The 13,859-nt window shown below is 62.5% G+C and overlaps 2 protein-coding genes across 2 annotated transcripts; one reads left to right on the forward strand and one right to left on the reverse strand.

The window, feature by feature from the left end:
* Positions 1-871: 871 nt before the first annotated feature.
* Positions 872-1,363, forward strand: LOC101555713 (cytochrome c oxidase subunit 6B1-like). Its single transcript, XM_055134997.1, has one exon. It carries the CDS (start codon positions 961-963, stop codon positions 1,219-1,221), a length of 261 nt encoding a protein of 86 aa, XP_054990972.1. The 5' UTR covers positions 872-960; the 3' UTR covers positions 1,222-1,363.
* A 3,297-nt stretch (positions 1,364-4,660) lies between these two features.
* Positions 4,661-13,762, reverse strand: DNAAF8 (dynein axonemal assembly factor 8). The gene is given in 8 exon segments (XM_055136811.1): positions 4,661-6,199; positions 6,202-6,277; positions 6,416-6,541; positions 7,151-7,862; positions 8,894-9,371; positions 10,462-10,593; positions 11,809-11,967; positions 13,614-13,762. Coding segments are annotated over 7 exon segments (2,091 nt in total). The 5' UTR covers positions 11,917-11,967; positions 13,614-13,762; the 3' UTR covers positions 4,661-5,740.
* Positions 13,763-13,859: the final 97 nt, after the last annotated feature.

Here is a 13,859-nt window from a genome sequence, read left to right on the forward strand (position 1 = left end):
CATAGGGGGAAACGCCTGCCGGGCCTCGGACGCTGCAGCCCCCGTGGTGGGGCGCGCCCGGGCCCCGGGGCAGCCGCGGACTGTGCAGCCGGCCAGGACAGCCGACAGTGGGCGACGGTTAGGCTGAGACTGAGCCTCCCAGCCCGGGCTCGGCGGCACGGGTGTGGGTGTACATCAGTGGAGGCCCGAGAAATAGCAGAGCGGGCGAGGCGCTTTTCTTGCACAAGATCTACCTGGGCACCATCCCTGGCACCTCAGTCGGTCTCCCAAAGGGCACAGGAGCCAGCCCCGAGCTCCGCCAGGCGTGGCCCCCACACAAAACTCTGGGGGCTGTTTGAACGACGTCACTCGTAGCAAAGCCCTTATAACTACTTGGCACGCCCAGGGTTCGGTGTAATTAAAAATGAAATGTTCAGGCGCCGCTGCCCTGTGGGCAGCCGGGGCGGACAGTGGGCAGGAGGGGAGGCCAGGAGAGCCACACCCCGGCTCCGGCGATCGCGCATGCTCCCTGGAGGTGCAGGCGGGCCCGCCTACTCGGACTCATTCCACGCGACGCGACAGTTGGTTTAGCCAATGGCGCGAGGACTACGCCATCCACTGCCTTCAATAAGCCCGCCCTTCTCTGATTGACAGCTATATCAGCCATTGAAGCGAGGGCTGCCTTTCCCACCATGAAGCCCGCGGCCCGCCTCCCCTGCCTCTGTGTCCCACCCCACCCCGCTAGTTGAGGTCCCAGCGTTACCCCGCGCTCCCCTTCTTCCCGGTCGCACCCCGCGGCCCGCGTCTCTGTCTGTGAGTGCGGGTCCCGGCTGGAGGCTGCTGCCCCTGCAGGGCCCCGTTGTTTGGTCTCTCTGCTGACCGAGGCCCCACTTGAAAGGACCAGATGAGGATCGTGGCGTCTTTGCTGAGGGTCACATTGAACTGCGAGGTGCTTCGAGGCCGTCTTTAGGAGTCCGCATCATGGCAGAAGATATCAAGAGGAAGATCAAGAACTATCAGACTGCCCCTTTTGATAGCCGATTCCCCAACCAGAACCAAACCCGGAACTGCTGGCAGAACTATCTGGACTTCCACCGCTGCGAGAAGGCAGTGAGTGCCAAAGGGGGTGACGTCTCCATGTGCGAATGGTACCGGCGTGTGTACAAGTCCCTCTGCCCCTTGTCCTGGGTGTCGACTTGGGATGACCGCCGGGCAGAAGGCACGTTTCCTGGAAAGATCTGAACCGGCTCCACCCCTTCTGTTCTCTGTCCTTTTCCCAGGATGCTGAAGAGGGACCAGGGCACCTGGGGATTCCCGCCCTGGGATCCTCGATCATGACTTAACTAATAAACATTGAAAACCCTGAAAAAAAACAAAAAAAGAAAGGACCAGATGAGAATGCAGCCCAGGGGGGCGCCGAAGCTGAGCGGCCTGTGGTGACCGTCTTTTCGGGAGCCACCCGCGGCTTGATGAGTCCAAGAACGGAATGCGTGTTCTTTCCGGACAGAGGGATCCTGTTTCCAGAGGGGGTCCAGGCAAACAGGGCCATGAGTCATCATGCAAAGCCAGAGTTCAGGCTCTAGCCCTCCCCAAAAGTCCCGTGGGGTTCTCCCAGTCCTTCCCTTTCACAGGCGGCATCTGAGGTCCAGGGGTGTTCTGTAACCTGCCCGGGAGGGCGGGAGCCACTGAGTAGCACAAATGGGTCAATCAATTCCTATTTCAGCCCTTGGCTTTGGCCAGTGAGGGCGAGCGGCCCCTGACCCAGGCAAGCTCTGCTGCTGCGTGTAGATTATGCATCTGGGGGTTGCTCCGAGTGAATTCACCAGGTCTTCACAGAGCCCTGAGAAAGTTTTCCAGCGTCTGGTCAGAGGTAAAGGAAGGAAAGCAAGGAGCATGGCCGCCCCTTGCCTCCAGCCAGCGCCAGCTGTGGACCAAGAGGAGATCCTGCTGGTGAAGGTGCAGGAGGACTCCTGCTGGGAAGATGAGCCCTCCTCCACCGCTGAGGACCCCTGAGGACCCCGGCCGGAGACCTTCCGCCTGCTCTTCTGGCTCTTCTGCTACCAGGAGGGGAGGTGGCGGGGCCCTGGAAGCCCCTGAGCCAGCTCTGGGAGCTGTGCTGCCGCTGGCTGCGGCCCGAGCAGCGCACCAAGGAGCAGATCCTGGAGCTGCTGGTGCTGGAGCAGTTCCTGAGCGCGCTGCCCGGGGAGCTGCAGGCCCGGGTGCGCGAGCAGCAGCCCCAGAGCGGCGAGGAGGCCGTGGTCCTTGTAGAGGGGCTGCAGCAGGAGCCCAGAAGCAGAGGCAACGGGTGAAGAGCTGGACATGGACTTCGGGGAAGAGCTGGGCCTTTCTTCCTGTAGCCAGAGCATGTCCCCCACTGGGTAGCCACGTGCCTCTCATGTGTGCCTGCCGTGTCAGCTCTTCACAGTCACATACGACGTGCAACATCATTCTTTCATCACATGGGTTGGTGGGAATTCCCACTAGCCCAGGGGGCTGCTCACAGCGAGGTCCTCAGGCTTTCTGCCCGGCCCGTGTGGTTGAAGACCCCTGCTCCAGAGCAAGCCACCACCCAGAGCTGGGGGGCTGGGGGGGTTCTCTTACAGGCCCTCTGAGGGAAGAGAAAGTGTATCACTTTTTTTTTTTTTTTGGCTTTTTGGGTCATACTTGGTGATGCACAGGGGTTACTCCTGGCTCTGCACGCAGTAATTACTCCTGGCAGTGCTCAGGGGACCCTATGGAATGCTGGGAATCAAACTTGGGTCGGCCGTGTGCAAGCACAATGCCCTACCTGCTCTGCTATTGCTCCAGCCCCAAGGAAGGGCTATCACTTCTTGTCCCCAGTCTTTTAAGAGCCATGTCGCATCCAAAGCTGGCCAGAGCTGATAGCCACTCTCCCAGGGTTGTGCCATGGCCACGCGCGGCTACTCTACGCCCTGCAGAGCAGAGGCACCTTCGCTTCTCCTTGCGGGAACTGTGCAGTAAGGAAACCTGTCAGGAGCTCCGGGAACCTCATCAGGCCCTCGGGTTGGCGTTCTGCCATAGTTTTCCCCCAACACTGCCACCCCAGAACTTGCGTTCATATAGATTGGGGGTCTGTTCTCCGCCTCTTCTTTCTGGGAGATGCTGGACAGTCGATGACTGGGGACTGTCCCAGGGCCGACTCTAGCCAGCCAGGAGCAGATGGCCAAGGGCACCTGAGATGGAGGGTTGGGGATCCCTCTATTTAGTAGTCCCCTCCAGCCAGGAGCTGCTGGGCAGGGGTCTGTCTGCGTGCAGGGCCTGGTGGTGCTGTGTGACATCACGAGGTCCTGAGGGACAGGGGAGCAGTGTCAGAAACCCCAGGCCTTGCCAGAGGACGGGGTCCTGTGTTGCAGCCGGCCACGTTCCCCCCCCACTCGAGTCCCAGGCTGGATCAAGGCTTCCCAGCTGAGTGGCCTTGGGCCGCTGGCCCTGGGGGCACCTACACTCCCCTCGTCATCCCACTCAGTCTGAAACCTGGGCTGCCCCTCAGGCGGACCAGCCGCACGTGCAGGGACCCCGTGTCCCAGCACAGCAGGAGGGGAGCAGACCCACCACTGTGACCTGAGTGGAGGGGACAGGCGAGTGACTGCCACACACTCAGGCCCAAGAGCGGCCCTTGTTCCTGCAGGTGCCCGTCGCAGGAGGAGGGCAGATCCAAGGCTCAGACAGACCGCAGAGGAACCGTGTCGCCAGAGAACCCGGGTAAGGTACTGGGACGGGGGTCTCAGGGAGGGTGCGTCCCGCACGGTACCCCCCCGGACACCCAACCAACCCCTGCCTCACCCAGCATCCTCACTGCGCCCCCTACCTGCAGGAGCTTTTCCAGCAGTCTCTCAGTCTGGGGACCCCTGGGCATCACCCACCATGGAAGGGCCCGGGGTGGTTCAGGGCTTGGGCACTCCCCGATGCCATGAGCTCAGCTACCAGCCCTGTGCCCTGGTGCTTCTGACTCCCAGCACTCCCTGGTCAGGCTCACACCTCCCCCAGGCAGTATTCAGGGATTGTGTGCTCTCATGATAGGGCTGCGGGCGCCAGCCCAGGAAGAAGAGGAGGCCCTGGAGCAGGGTACAGCCAACTTCATGGCTGCAGGGGCACCGACCTGTACAAGCACTGGCGCATGTACAGATAACTGCTCCCCCCCTCCCTCTCACCCCGGCTGTGCCCAGCGGATAGGCCTGTGCCCTAGGGGGCATGGGACTCTCCCGCCAGGGTGCCACCTCCGAAACCTGAGACCCTTTTGTTCCCAACCAACCCTCCTGATGTGCTCATGACAGTCTCAGGCTGTGCCTCCGGGTTGCAGGGTGCAGCATGGGGGCCTTGGCAGCTGGGTCTCTGCCTCTGGCCGCTGCACACGACCAGCCCATCTGCCCTGGTCCCAGGTCCCTGTTCTCTGACAGTTGAGGCACCCACAAGTCCCAGTCGGTGGCGACTGCCCCCATGTTCCCGGCTGCTGGCACCGCTCAGCTAGTGGTTGCCCCCATCCAGCCTGGATCCCCAAGACATCCTCCCACCCGTGGGGATGTGGGGTTTAGGCTCCTCCACTCCCCTGTGATCTTAACTGGTGACATCTTTAAAGACCCTGTTTGGAGATCCTGTCTCATGGGGGGTTCCGGTAGGCGGGAACTGGGGCGCTTGCCCCACACCAGGGGGAGCCCCGGAATCTGGCTGCTTACAGTGTCCACCTGCCTTGCCACACTTGCCTGGGGGCTGTGTCTGTGCCCAGTGTTGTCAGTGGAGAAATGGGGTGACCTGGGGTCACTGTCACAGGTCCCTGACTGCTCTGTTGCATGGATGTGGCCAGTCAGGAACTGTTTCCCTAGATCTCACTGTCTGCATCTCCCCACCCAGCCTGTGAGGCACCCCTGAATCTGATCGGCCTTGTCGCTGCCCCCTGGGCCGGGCTCCAGGGCTGCCCTTTGGGATCAACCACACTGGCTGCCTGGGGACCATGTGCTCTGCCCGTGGGGCCAGCACCCCCCTATCTCTGAGATTAGCGCAACTCTGGCCTGCCACTGTCAACTGAGTGTGGCCCAGGGGTGTAGGTGGGTCCCTGTTTACTCCACTGGGGTCAGTTCCTGAGCCATGAGGTGCTGGATCAGAGGTCAGGCCAGTGGCCGGGAGCCCTGTAGTTGGGGAGCCCCACAGCTGGGGAGCCCCAGCACTGGGGCTCTTGTTTGGCAGGGCCACTGACTGTCCCCCCTTTCACCTGACTCTGCCCTCCCTGCCACCAGCCTGTCCCCACAAAAAATGGCGTCCATCCCGGCCTTGTTCTCTGCCCGTCAGCAGCCTCGGTGGGGCGAGGGCGGGGGACGCCTTGGAACAGGTCTTCCCCCGCTGTGTAGGTCCTCCTATGGGAATATGTCCGCTTGGTCTCAGAACAGCTATGGCCAGGGACCCAGAGGCCAGCCGGAGCCTCTCCCAGATATGTTCCACCCGGAAATAACTCGCTCCATTTCCTCAGGTTGTGGCAATGTTTAAAAGCCTGTGGGCAGAGCAGTAGATGCACACGAGTGACTGCCATACACTCAGGCCAAGAGTCGGAGAGAGGCGGGAAGGGAGGGGTGGGCAGCCCGAGCCCGACACGGAGCCCCTGCCCCAAGGACTGCCCTCGTGAGTGCACAGCCACGACAGTGTCCGACAGTCATGGTGTGCGGGTGGAAGGGGACAGTGTGGGGACCCCTGGTCCTGCGTGCGTGTATGTCTGTGTGGAGAAGCCGTGGGCCGGCCGCCTCATCTCCCTTCATGGGGGGTAGGGGGGCTCCAGAGGCTTCCCCAGGGCCCTGGCGCTCCGCCTCTGAGCTGCAGATCCGGCTGTGTGCGCTGGAGCCTGACCCTTCTGGCCTGCAGGACCTCAGGGGCTGGGCGCGGGCAGAGGCAGCCCCTGGCGGGAGGCCCTGAGCTGCTGCAGCAGCTGGCTTTTGCCGGTGCGGTCCCTGCAACCCGAGAGAAGGCGCCTCAGCCCGGCCCGGCGCGGCCCGAACCCCCAACTCTGCCGCTCAGCCAGGACGCAGCGGAGTCTGCCGGAGCGCGTGCCCTGCCACCCGCCTGTCCAGTCCTCTCTCCCCCGCGCTTCCTGCTCACCACCCCCAGACACAGCACAGTGACACCCGGGACCTGCCCCCCTGCGCTGTGCCCCCAAGGGCTCCCCCTGGCTAAGGGAGCCCCCCTTTACCGTAGGCCCCTGGGGCCCTGCTGGTCTCCCCCAGGTGCTGCTGACTCGTCATCATCGTCGTCGTCCTCCTCCTCCTCCTCCTCGTCATCATCCAAGGAGCTGGAACTGGGGAGGATGACCAGGCTCACACGGCCAGGCCGGCGCCCAGACCCGGCTTCCTACGGACTGTTCCCGTGGCCCAGATGGCAGGGGGGGCCGGGGGGCGCCCCCTGGTGCTCCCGCTGCCGCAGCACCCCCGTGTACCTTTCCTCCGCTGCCTGGGCTGGGGGCTCCGGGACTCGCAGGTCCATGAAAACCGTGGGGGGCTCCACTTCACTCTTTGGCCTCATGCCCTGGACCCTTGGGGCGCCCAGCTCCCCAGAGGAACGTCTGGGCAGAGACAGAGGATGGGGCCATTTCAGGGTGCGGGACCCTGAGGCGGGACACTGAGAGAACTGTGGGCTGTCTGAGAGAACGTTCCACGTGACTCCACAGCTTTTTATCTATGCATCCCAAAACAGGAGCCACTGGCCACATGAAACTACTTCAGCTGCCAGTTCATCTCATGCAAATGACACGAATCCGAGGAACTGCCAGGCTCCTGGCTGCGTGAGCTACACTTTACGGCCCTGGTAGCCACTCGTGGCCAGTGGCTTCCGTGTAAGCGCAGCCTGGACACTTCTGCTGGACACTGTGGGCCCCAGGGACATATAGGCACTTCAGCTGGCTCAGGGAGAAAAGGGGTTCTCCAGCACTCAGCGCCCCCCAAGGTGGCAAACAATGTGGGAAGGGCTCTTCCACTGTCTCTAGCCCCCGCGGGTGTGGAAAGGAGCAATGCTCTGGGGCGAGTCCCGGTTCTGCCTGGCATGGTCTGACCATGTCAACCTCAGAGCCTCAGTCTTCCCAGCTGCACAATGGTGATAAGCGTGGCACTGATGGAAATGGAAAATCTACACCCCAGGGGCCCAGGGAAGGCTCCGGGCTGAAATGCGGTCCCACCTGGCGGTGGCCGCCAGGGCCCCGCTGTCCGGCGGGCTGGCAGCAGGCCCCTTCCAGGCAGACGCGTAGGCCCGCGACTGCGAGGCGCACAGGAGGACCAGCTGCTCCATGAGCCTGTCGTGCGTGCTGCGCTCGGTGTCCGCTGTGGGGTGGGGGCGCCGCTGAGCTGCTGGAGCCTCCCGGGGCTCGGGCAGGCGCCTCCACTGGAGCGAGGAGGGGGAGGCGGGGGCGGGGACTGCTTGCGAAAGGAGTGCCTGCTTGGAGAAGGGCGAGGGACTCCTCACTGCGCCCCGCTCCCCGGGACCGGCCCCCCGAGGCAGAGGGGCTCCCAGGGCTCTACGGGGCGAGCACACGCCCGCCGCTTGACTGCAAGTGTGGGAGCCCTGGAAATCGAGGACAAACTCTGCCCTGCTGTCCCCCCACCCTGTGCGGTGAGAGCCCGGAGGACCGGCTTGTGGGGGTCCTCTGACCTTGGTGCTGGCGGTGGCCGCTGGCCTGCCACGGGGTTCCCGGGGCTCGGTCCTGCCCGGCCAGTCTCTGCAGGAGGCCGTCCAGGTCCGACTCCTCCAGTTGCTGGGGCAGGGAGGGCCATGCTGACGCTGCTCCGCGCCCCCAGCCCCAGGCCCATCGTGGACAGTAGGGCTGTTTCTCCCCAGGTCCTCCTTCACTTTTCTGGGCAACACTTTTGTGGGTTTTTCGAGGGGGCGGGGGGCTTACTCCTGACTCTGAGCTCAGGGATCCTGGTGGGCTCAGGGAACCACACGGGGTGCCGAGGATTGAACTCAGGTTGGCCGTGTGAAAGACCAATGCCCTGCCCACCGCACTATGGCTCCAGCCCCAACGCGTTTGTATTTTGCACAAAGACAGGGATTAATTTGAGGAAACCCCATGGTTTGCCTTGCTCGCGGCCGACCCGGGTTCAATTCCTAGCATCCCATAGGGTCCCCTGAGCACCACCAGGGGTGGTTCCTGAGTGCAGAGCCAGGAGTGACCGCTGTGCACCGCCGGGTGTGACCCAAAAAGCAAAATAAATAAAATGAAAAAAAGAGGTTCATGTAAGTTTAAACATCCGGAGGGGCTGGAGGGCAGGCTTGCAAGCACGAGGCCCACATGTCCCTGACACAAGTAGAAGGGACCCTGAGAGCCCCCGGGAGTAGCTCCTGAGTCTCTCCTGGTGGGCACGGTGCCCTGGCCACAGATCTCTGTCATGGCCGCGTCCCTACAAAACTCAGCTGTTGGAGTTTTACAAGGAAAAGCGCTTGGAGGCAGGCCCTTGAGAGGCGGCTGGGTGGTGAAGGTACAGCCCCGAGAGCTCAGGAAAGAGATGGGGCAGGAGAGACAGGACAGCAGGGAGGGCGCTTGCCTTGCACGTGGCTGACCCAGGTTTGATCCCTGGCACCTCATATGGTCCGTGAGCCCACAAGGAGTGAGTCCCCTGAGAGCAGAGCCAGAGGTAAGCCCTGAGGCCTGGGTGTGACCCTAAACTTAAAAAGAAAGAAAGGAAGAAAGGAAGGAAGGAAGGAAGGAAGGAAGGAAGGAAGAAAGAAAGAAAGAAAGAAAGAAAGAAAGAAAGAAAGAAAGAAAGAAAGAAAGAAAGAAAGAAAGAAAGAAAGAAAGAAAGAAAGAAAGAAAGAGCCCCCGAGAGCTCCAGCCCGGCTGGGTCAGAGGTTCTGTAGGGTGTCGGGCCTGTGGCCAGAGGAGACCTGGGGTGGACTGCCTGCAGTGGCCTCCCTGGAGGGCCACCTACCTGGAGTGACAGCACTGGTGGGCCTTCCCTGGGCTCCTGGCGGGGAGGTGGTGGCGCTGGCACGCTGCCCGGGGCGCGGGCCTCCCAGAGCACTCTGTGGAGCACGTCCTTCTCTATCATCCTCCTCCGCTCCCTGCGCAGGGCCTGGCGGTGGGCACAGTCGGGGTCCTTGCCCCCGTGGGCGGCAGGGCCCCGGGGCTCTGTGTCCAGGCCTCCTTTAAGGGGCGCGAACGTGGCTTCTCCCTTCGGCCCTTTGGGAAGACTCAGGGCTCCTCTGGCTTTGGAGGCTGTGACCGCCAAGTCACCTTCCTGCCACCTGGGGGCGTCTTCAGGGACCTCAGGAAACGAGCTGACCTCACCAGGGCCTGCCAGGGGGCTCCCTGGGCCCCTTCCTTCCGGGGAGGCCCGGCCCCCTGCCCGCGCATTCCACTCACTCCTGGGCTCCTCGCCGAAGTCCACAGGCACCAGCCCTGCCTATGAGGAAAGGGGGTCCCCGTTAGACGTTGGGGAGCCTCCCGGGGGAGTGAGGCCCAGCTGAGGCTGAGCGCCATCCCGAGGCTGGTTAGAACCCCTCGTTTCTGACAGCATGTCCAGTCTGGTGGGCAGCAGGGCGGTTCCGCCTTGGAGCAGGTGTGGCCAGGCCACACGGCTGCTGGGGGAGGCAGGGGACAGCCAGGCCCCGAGCACAGGCCTCCGTCTCAGTCCCAGACTCTCCCTTCCCTGGCCCGAGAGCTGCTGAAGGACCCTGGAGATGCAGCAGGCCTGGCACAGCCCACCCGCACGAGCCCAGGACCCCAGGATGGTTCCCTTGATGTGACTCACACAGTTTTCAGCACGGCTAGTGGTGGAGGGGCCAGGACCCTCTGCTTCCCAAAGACAAGCCCCGTCAGTGGGCACCGAGAGCTATGGCACCTCCAGACCCCCGCAGTGACTAAATGCCTTTCTAGAAGGGTGCCAGTACCCCCTTCACTGCAGGACAGTCTGTCCAGCACCTGCGGCAGGTCCCTCGTACCCACTTTCTGAGGGTTTCCGCTAAAAAGGCCTAGAACCTTTTTAGCGGAAGCAGCTTACTTTAGTGAGAAGCAGCTCCTGCAGTAGGAGGCACCCCTCTAAATGCACCTCGAGGCTGCGCCCCATCCCCTGCCCCCCTGCTCTCAGGTCCCACCCACACTGCGGCCTCTGAGCCTCACTCCTCACTGCTCCCCAATCACCTGACCCTTCCTTCTGTCCTTCCTTTCTCCCTCCCTCCCTTCCTTCCTCCTTCCCTCCCTCCCTCCCTCTCTCCTCTCTCCCTCCTTCCTTTTGCTTTTGGGTTACATCCAGCACTGTTTAAGGGCTACTCCTGGTTTGTAGGGGGTGGGGTGAGCTGCTCCTGGTGAAGCTTGGGGGACCAGGTGGTGCCGGGGTCTGAACTCAGGCCTCTGCCCGGCAAAGCTTGCAGTGAGCCATCCCCTGGCCCCGTGGTTTGACCGTTTGGGAGCTGCTATGAGCCCTGCAGAACCCAGCACCCAGCCTGCCCATGGAGCCCAGCTCTGGGGGTCCCTGCAGCCTGCCTCTCACTCACCGCTGGTGGAGAACCGTGGGCCACTGTGTCCCAGGCCCCCGAGGGCTCCTCGGCCAGCTCCTCGGACAAGTCTGGAATCAGGGCGGGGTGATTCCGCTGGAAGATGAACAGTTCCTCCTCCCCGTAGTCTGACTGTGGATAAGGACAGGGCCTTGGGACTGCGTGGCCTCAGGGGCTAGGAGGACGTCAGCCTCGCTGCCCTGTCCTGCCCTGCTGCTTGGGAGCAGACTGGTGACATCAGTGGCCCCTAGAGGGACTGGCCAGGACCAGTTTCTCTCACTGGTTTATAAGTGGGCCTGGCACACCAGCTAGTGGAGGTGAGGCCAGGGCCCTGGCTCTGCAGACTGCTCATGCCGCGAGGTCTCATCCAGCAGGAACTTGGTTACAGAGCTGAGTCACTCCCCGGGACCCAGTCCCCACTAGGAGCCCGGGGCTGTCACCTCTGAGGATCCGGTGGGTGATGAAGCTGACTGATACGGCACCTCAGTAACCTGTGATACAGCCTTTCACCATTCTTTGTTTGGGGGCACACCCAGCAGTGCTCAGGGCTCACTCCTGGATCTGTACTCAGGGATCACTTCTGCTGGGGCTTGGGGGGCCATATGGGGTGTTGGGGGATCGAACCCAGATTGGCCTCATGCCATTGCTCTGACGCGGTTTATCATTCTCGTTCTCTGGAGGGCCGGGGTCAGTGTGTGCAGGACTGGGTGCTTCTGGTGACTCCACACCTCGAGTCTGGCCCAGCAGGCATTCCACACAGAGACGCCCCTGTGTGCCCTGGAGAATGGTCTGTTCCGCAGCCAGCACGCAGAGACCAACCCCAGGGTGGTGGCCGTGGTCAGTCGGCACCTGAGTAGGGATGAGCGCCACCAGAAGGGTGGCAGCCAGCTCGGTGCACGGTGGTGAGCCACGGAGGGATTCGCCAGTGGTTTGCGCTCCCTGGAATGGCCCGCAAGGATGCTGGGCATGGACAGACACATACAGAGAACAAAAGCGGCAACTGGGACTGAGGTGGAGCGGCTGCGATCCAAAGTAGTTCTGGAGGGGCTGGAGCAATCGCACAGCGGGTAGGGCATTTGCCTTGCACGCAGCCGACCCGGGTTCGAATCCCAGCATCCCATATGGTCCCCTGAGCACCACCAGGAGTAATTCCTGAGTGCAGAGACAGGAGTAACCACTGTGCATCGCCGGGTGTGACCCAAAAGGCAAAAAAAAAGAAAAACTCCCCCACCAAAAAAAACCCAAAGTTATTCTGGATTGGCATGAAGGTCGCTGTGTCACAAGGGCAGCCGGGGTCCAGGGAGGTGTGGAGAGGCTGGAGGAAGGTGTGTGCGTGTTGGGGTTTACCAGCGAGGAGTCCGAGTCCAGAGACGGGAGCTGCTCCCTGACGGCCTGGAGAATGGAGGCCCAGGCAGAGCCGGGCGAGGGCCCCACATCTTTGTCTGGAGATGCCATAGTGGGGGCTCAGGGATGCTTCTCAGCGAGCCTCCACTCACCCAAGGGGCCCTGCAAGGACACAGGGGAAGGGGAGAGGGCTCAGTGACCCAGGGCCAAGGCATTGGGGGCGGGGGGCTGCATTTTCCAAGCACCTCCCACCTGTGGGGAGGAAATCTACTCACATACCTCCCAGCCCGGCTACTACTGCTACTTCCTGTCACCAAGGGCAGGTGCTGTGTCCCACACTGTGTCCCAGTGTGAGGCTGGCCGACTATGGACCTGATCTGAGATCATGTACATGCACCTGTTCACACTCGAGGTGATGTATGTAGTGCTGGACACAGTGTGGAGTAGGCATGTGTGAGACCTGGGTTCCGTCCCTGGTACTGCACAAAGGAAAGATGCAGTCACATGATTTGGAGGTAGACGCTCATGATGTGCAGAAAGGCACATGGGTCAGAGACACTTGGAGATTACATGTGTATATGGCCCACAGAACAGACACCACCACCTCCCCTGAACTCAGAGATGTCACACTGTCAGAAAATGGGAAGACAGAGGAGGTTGAAAGCCCACTGACTCCCCCACTTTTAAAAACTATTTTCCTTTTTGTGTTTTGGGGCCACACCTAGCAGTGCTCAAGGATCGAACTAGGGTCAGGTGCCTGCAAGGCAAACACTCTATTATACTACCGCTCCAGGTCCTGTCTCCCTTATTTTTATCAATTAAACTGTTTGGGGCCAGAGTCATAGTACAGCAGACAGGGCACCTGGCTTGCACGCAGTGAACTCGGGTTCTATCCCTGGCATCCCAAGTGGTATATCCCCTGAGTACCACTAAGAGTAAGTTAGAACCGGGACTAGGGGCCGGAGCAATAGCACAGCGGGTAGGGCGTTTGCCTTGCACGCGGCCGACCTGGGTTCGATCCCCGGCATCCCATATGGTCCCCCAAGCACTGCCAGGAGCAATTCCTGAGTGCAAAGCCAGGAGTAAACCCTGAGCATCGCTGGGTGTGACCCAAAAAGCAAAAAAAAAAAAAAAACCCGGGACTAACCCCAGAGCATCACTGGGTGTGACCCCAAAAACAAAAGAAAACAAAAACACTGATGTGGGGTCCACACCTGGTGGGGCTTAGGCCCTGCAGACAGATGGGGTCACCTGAGCCACCACTCAGAGGTGCTGCGGGGGGGGGGGCGGTGCTGGGGACCCGCCGAGGTAGCAGCAGAGACCTGGGGGAGGGGGCTTCTCGGTTCTGTGCCCACAGGAGGGGCGGGGCAGGAGGGGCGGCTGGCATTGGCGTCAGGGAAGTCCTTTGGGATGCGAGCTCTGCGGACGGGTGACCCCAGCGTGACGTTTCCCGCGAGCAAGGCGGACGCGAGGGAGGCCTGCCGGAGGGTCGCTGGGGTACGCGGTGAAGGCGGACCCGGGGCTGCAGGATCGCGGCCGGGGTGGGGCGGGGGGGGGGGGCGGCACCGGGAGGGCTCAGCGGGGCCCAGGCCGGCCGACCCCGCCTCCACGCGCGCCCTCGGCCTCCGCCCGTTGGCCCCGCCCACCGCGGGCGCCGGTTGTCACGGCAACGAGACGCCAACGGCCTCCCGAGCCGGGCTTTCCGGTCCCGAAGCGGGGAATCGGGGAAGCCCGTCGCCTGGCCAGCCCGTCCCGCCCCGCTCGCCTGCTGCCCCCATTTGTCTGAGGTATCAGCTGAGGCCGCTCACCTCAGCGTCGCCAAGCCTCCCTGCCCTGCGGTCCTGACAGGACTCTAGACATCTCCGGCGCGTCCTTCCGACCGCGAGCGGCCTCGCTGGCGCGGACACCGAGGCCGTCGCTCCTGGGGGGCCTCGCCCCTCAGAGGTGGTCTCGGCGAGCCGGCCGGCCGCAGTCCCCGCTCCCCGGTCGCGCTTGGCGCGTCCCGACGCTCGCGTCACGCGATTGGTTGTCGTGCGGTGAGGGGGCGGGGCAGA

The sequence above is a fragment of the Sorex araneus genome, chromosome 4 (genome assembly GCF_027595985.1).
Source record: "Sorex araneus isolate mSorAra2 chromosome 4, mSorAra2.pri, whole genome shotgun sequence".
Classification (NCBI taxonomy): Eukaryota; Metazoa; Chordata; class Mammalia; order Eulipotyphla; family Soricidae; genus Sorex; species Sorex araneus.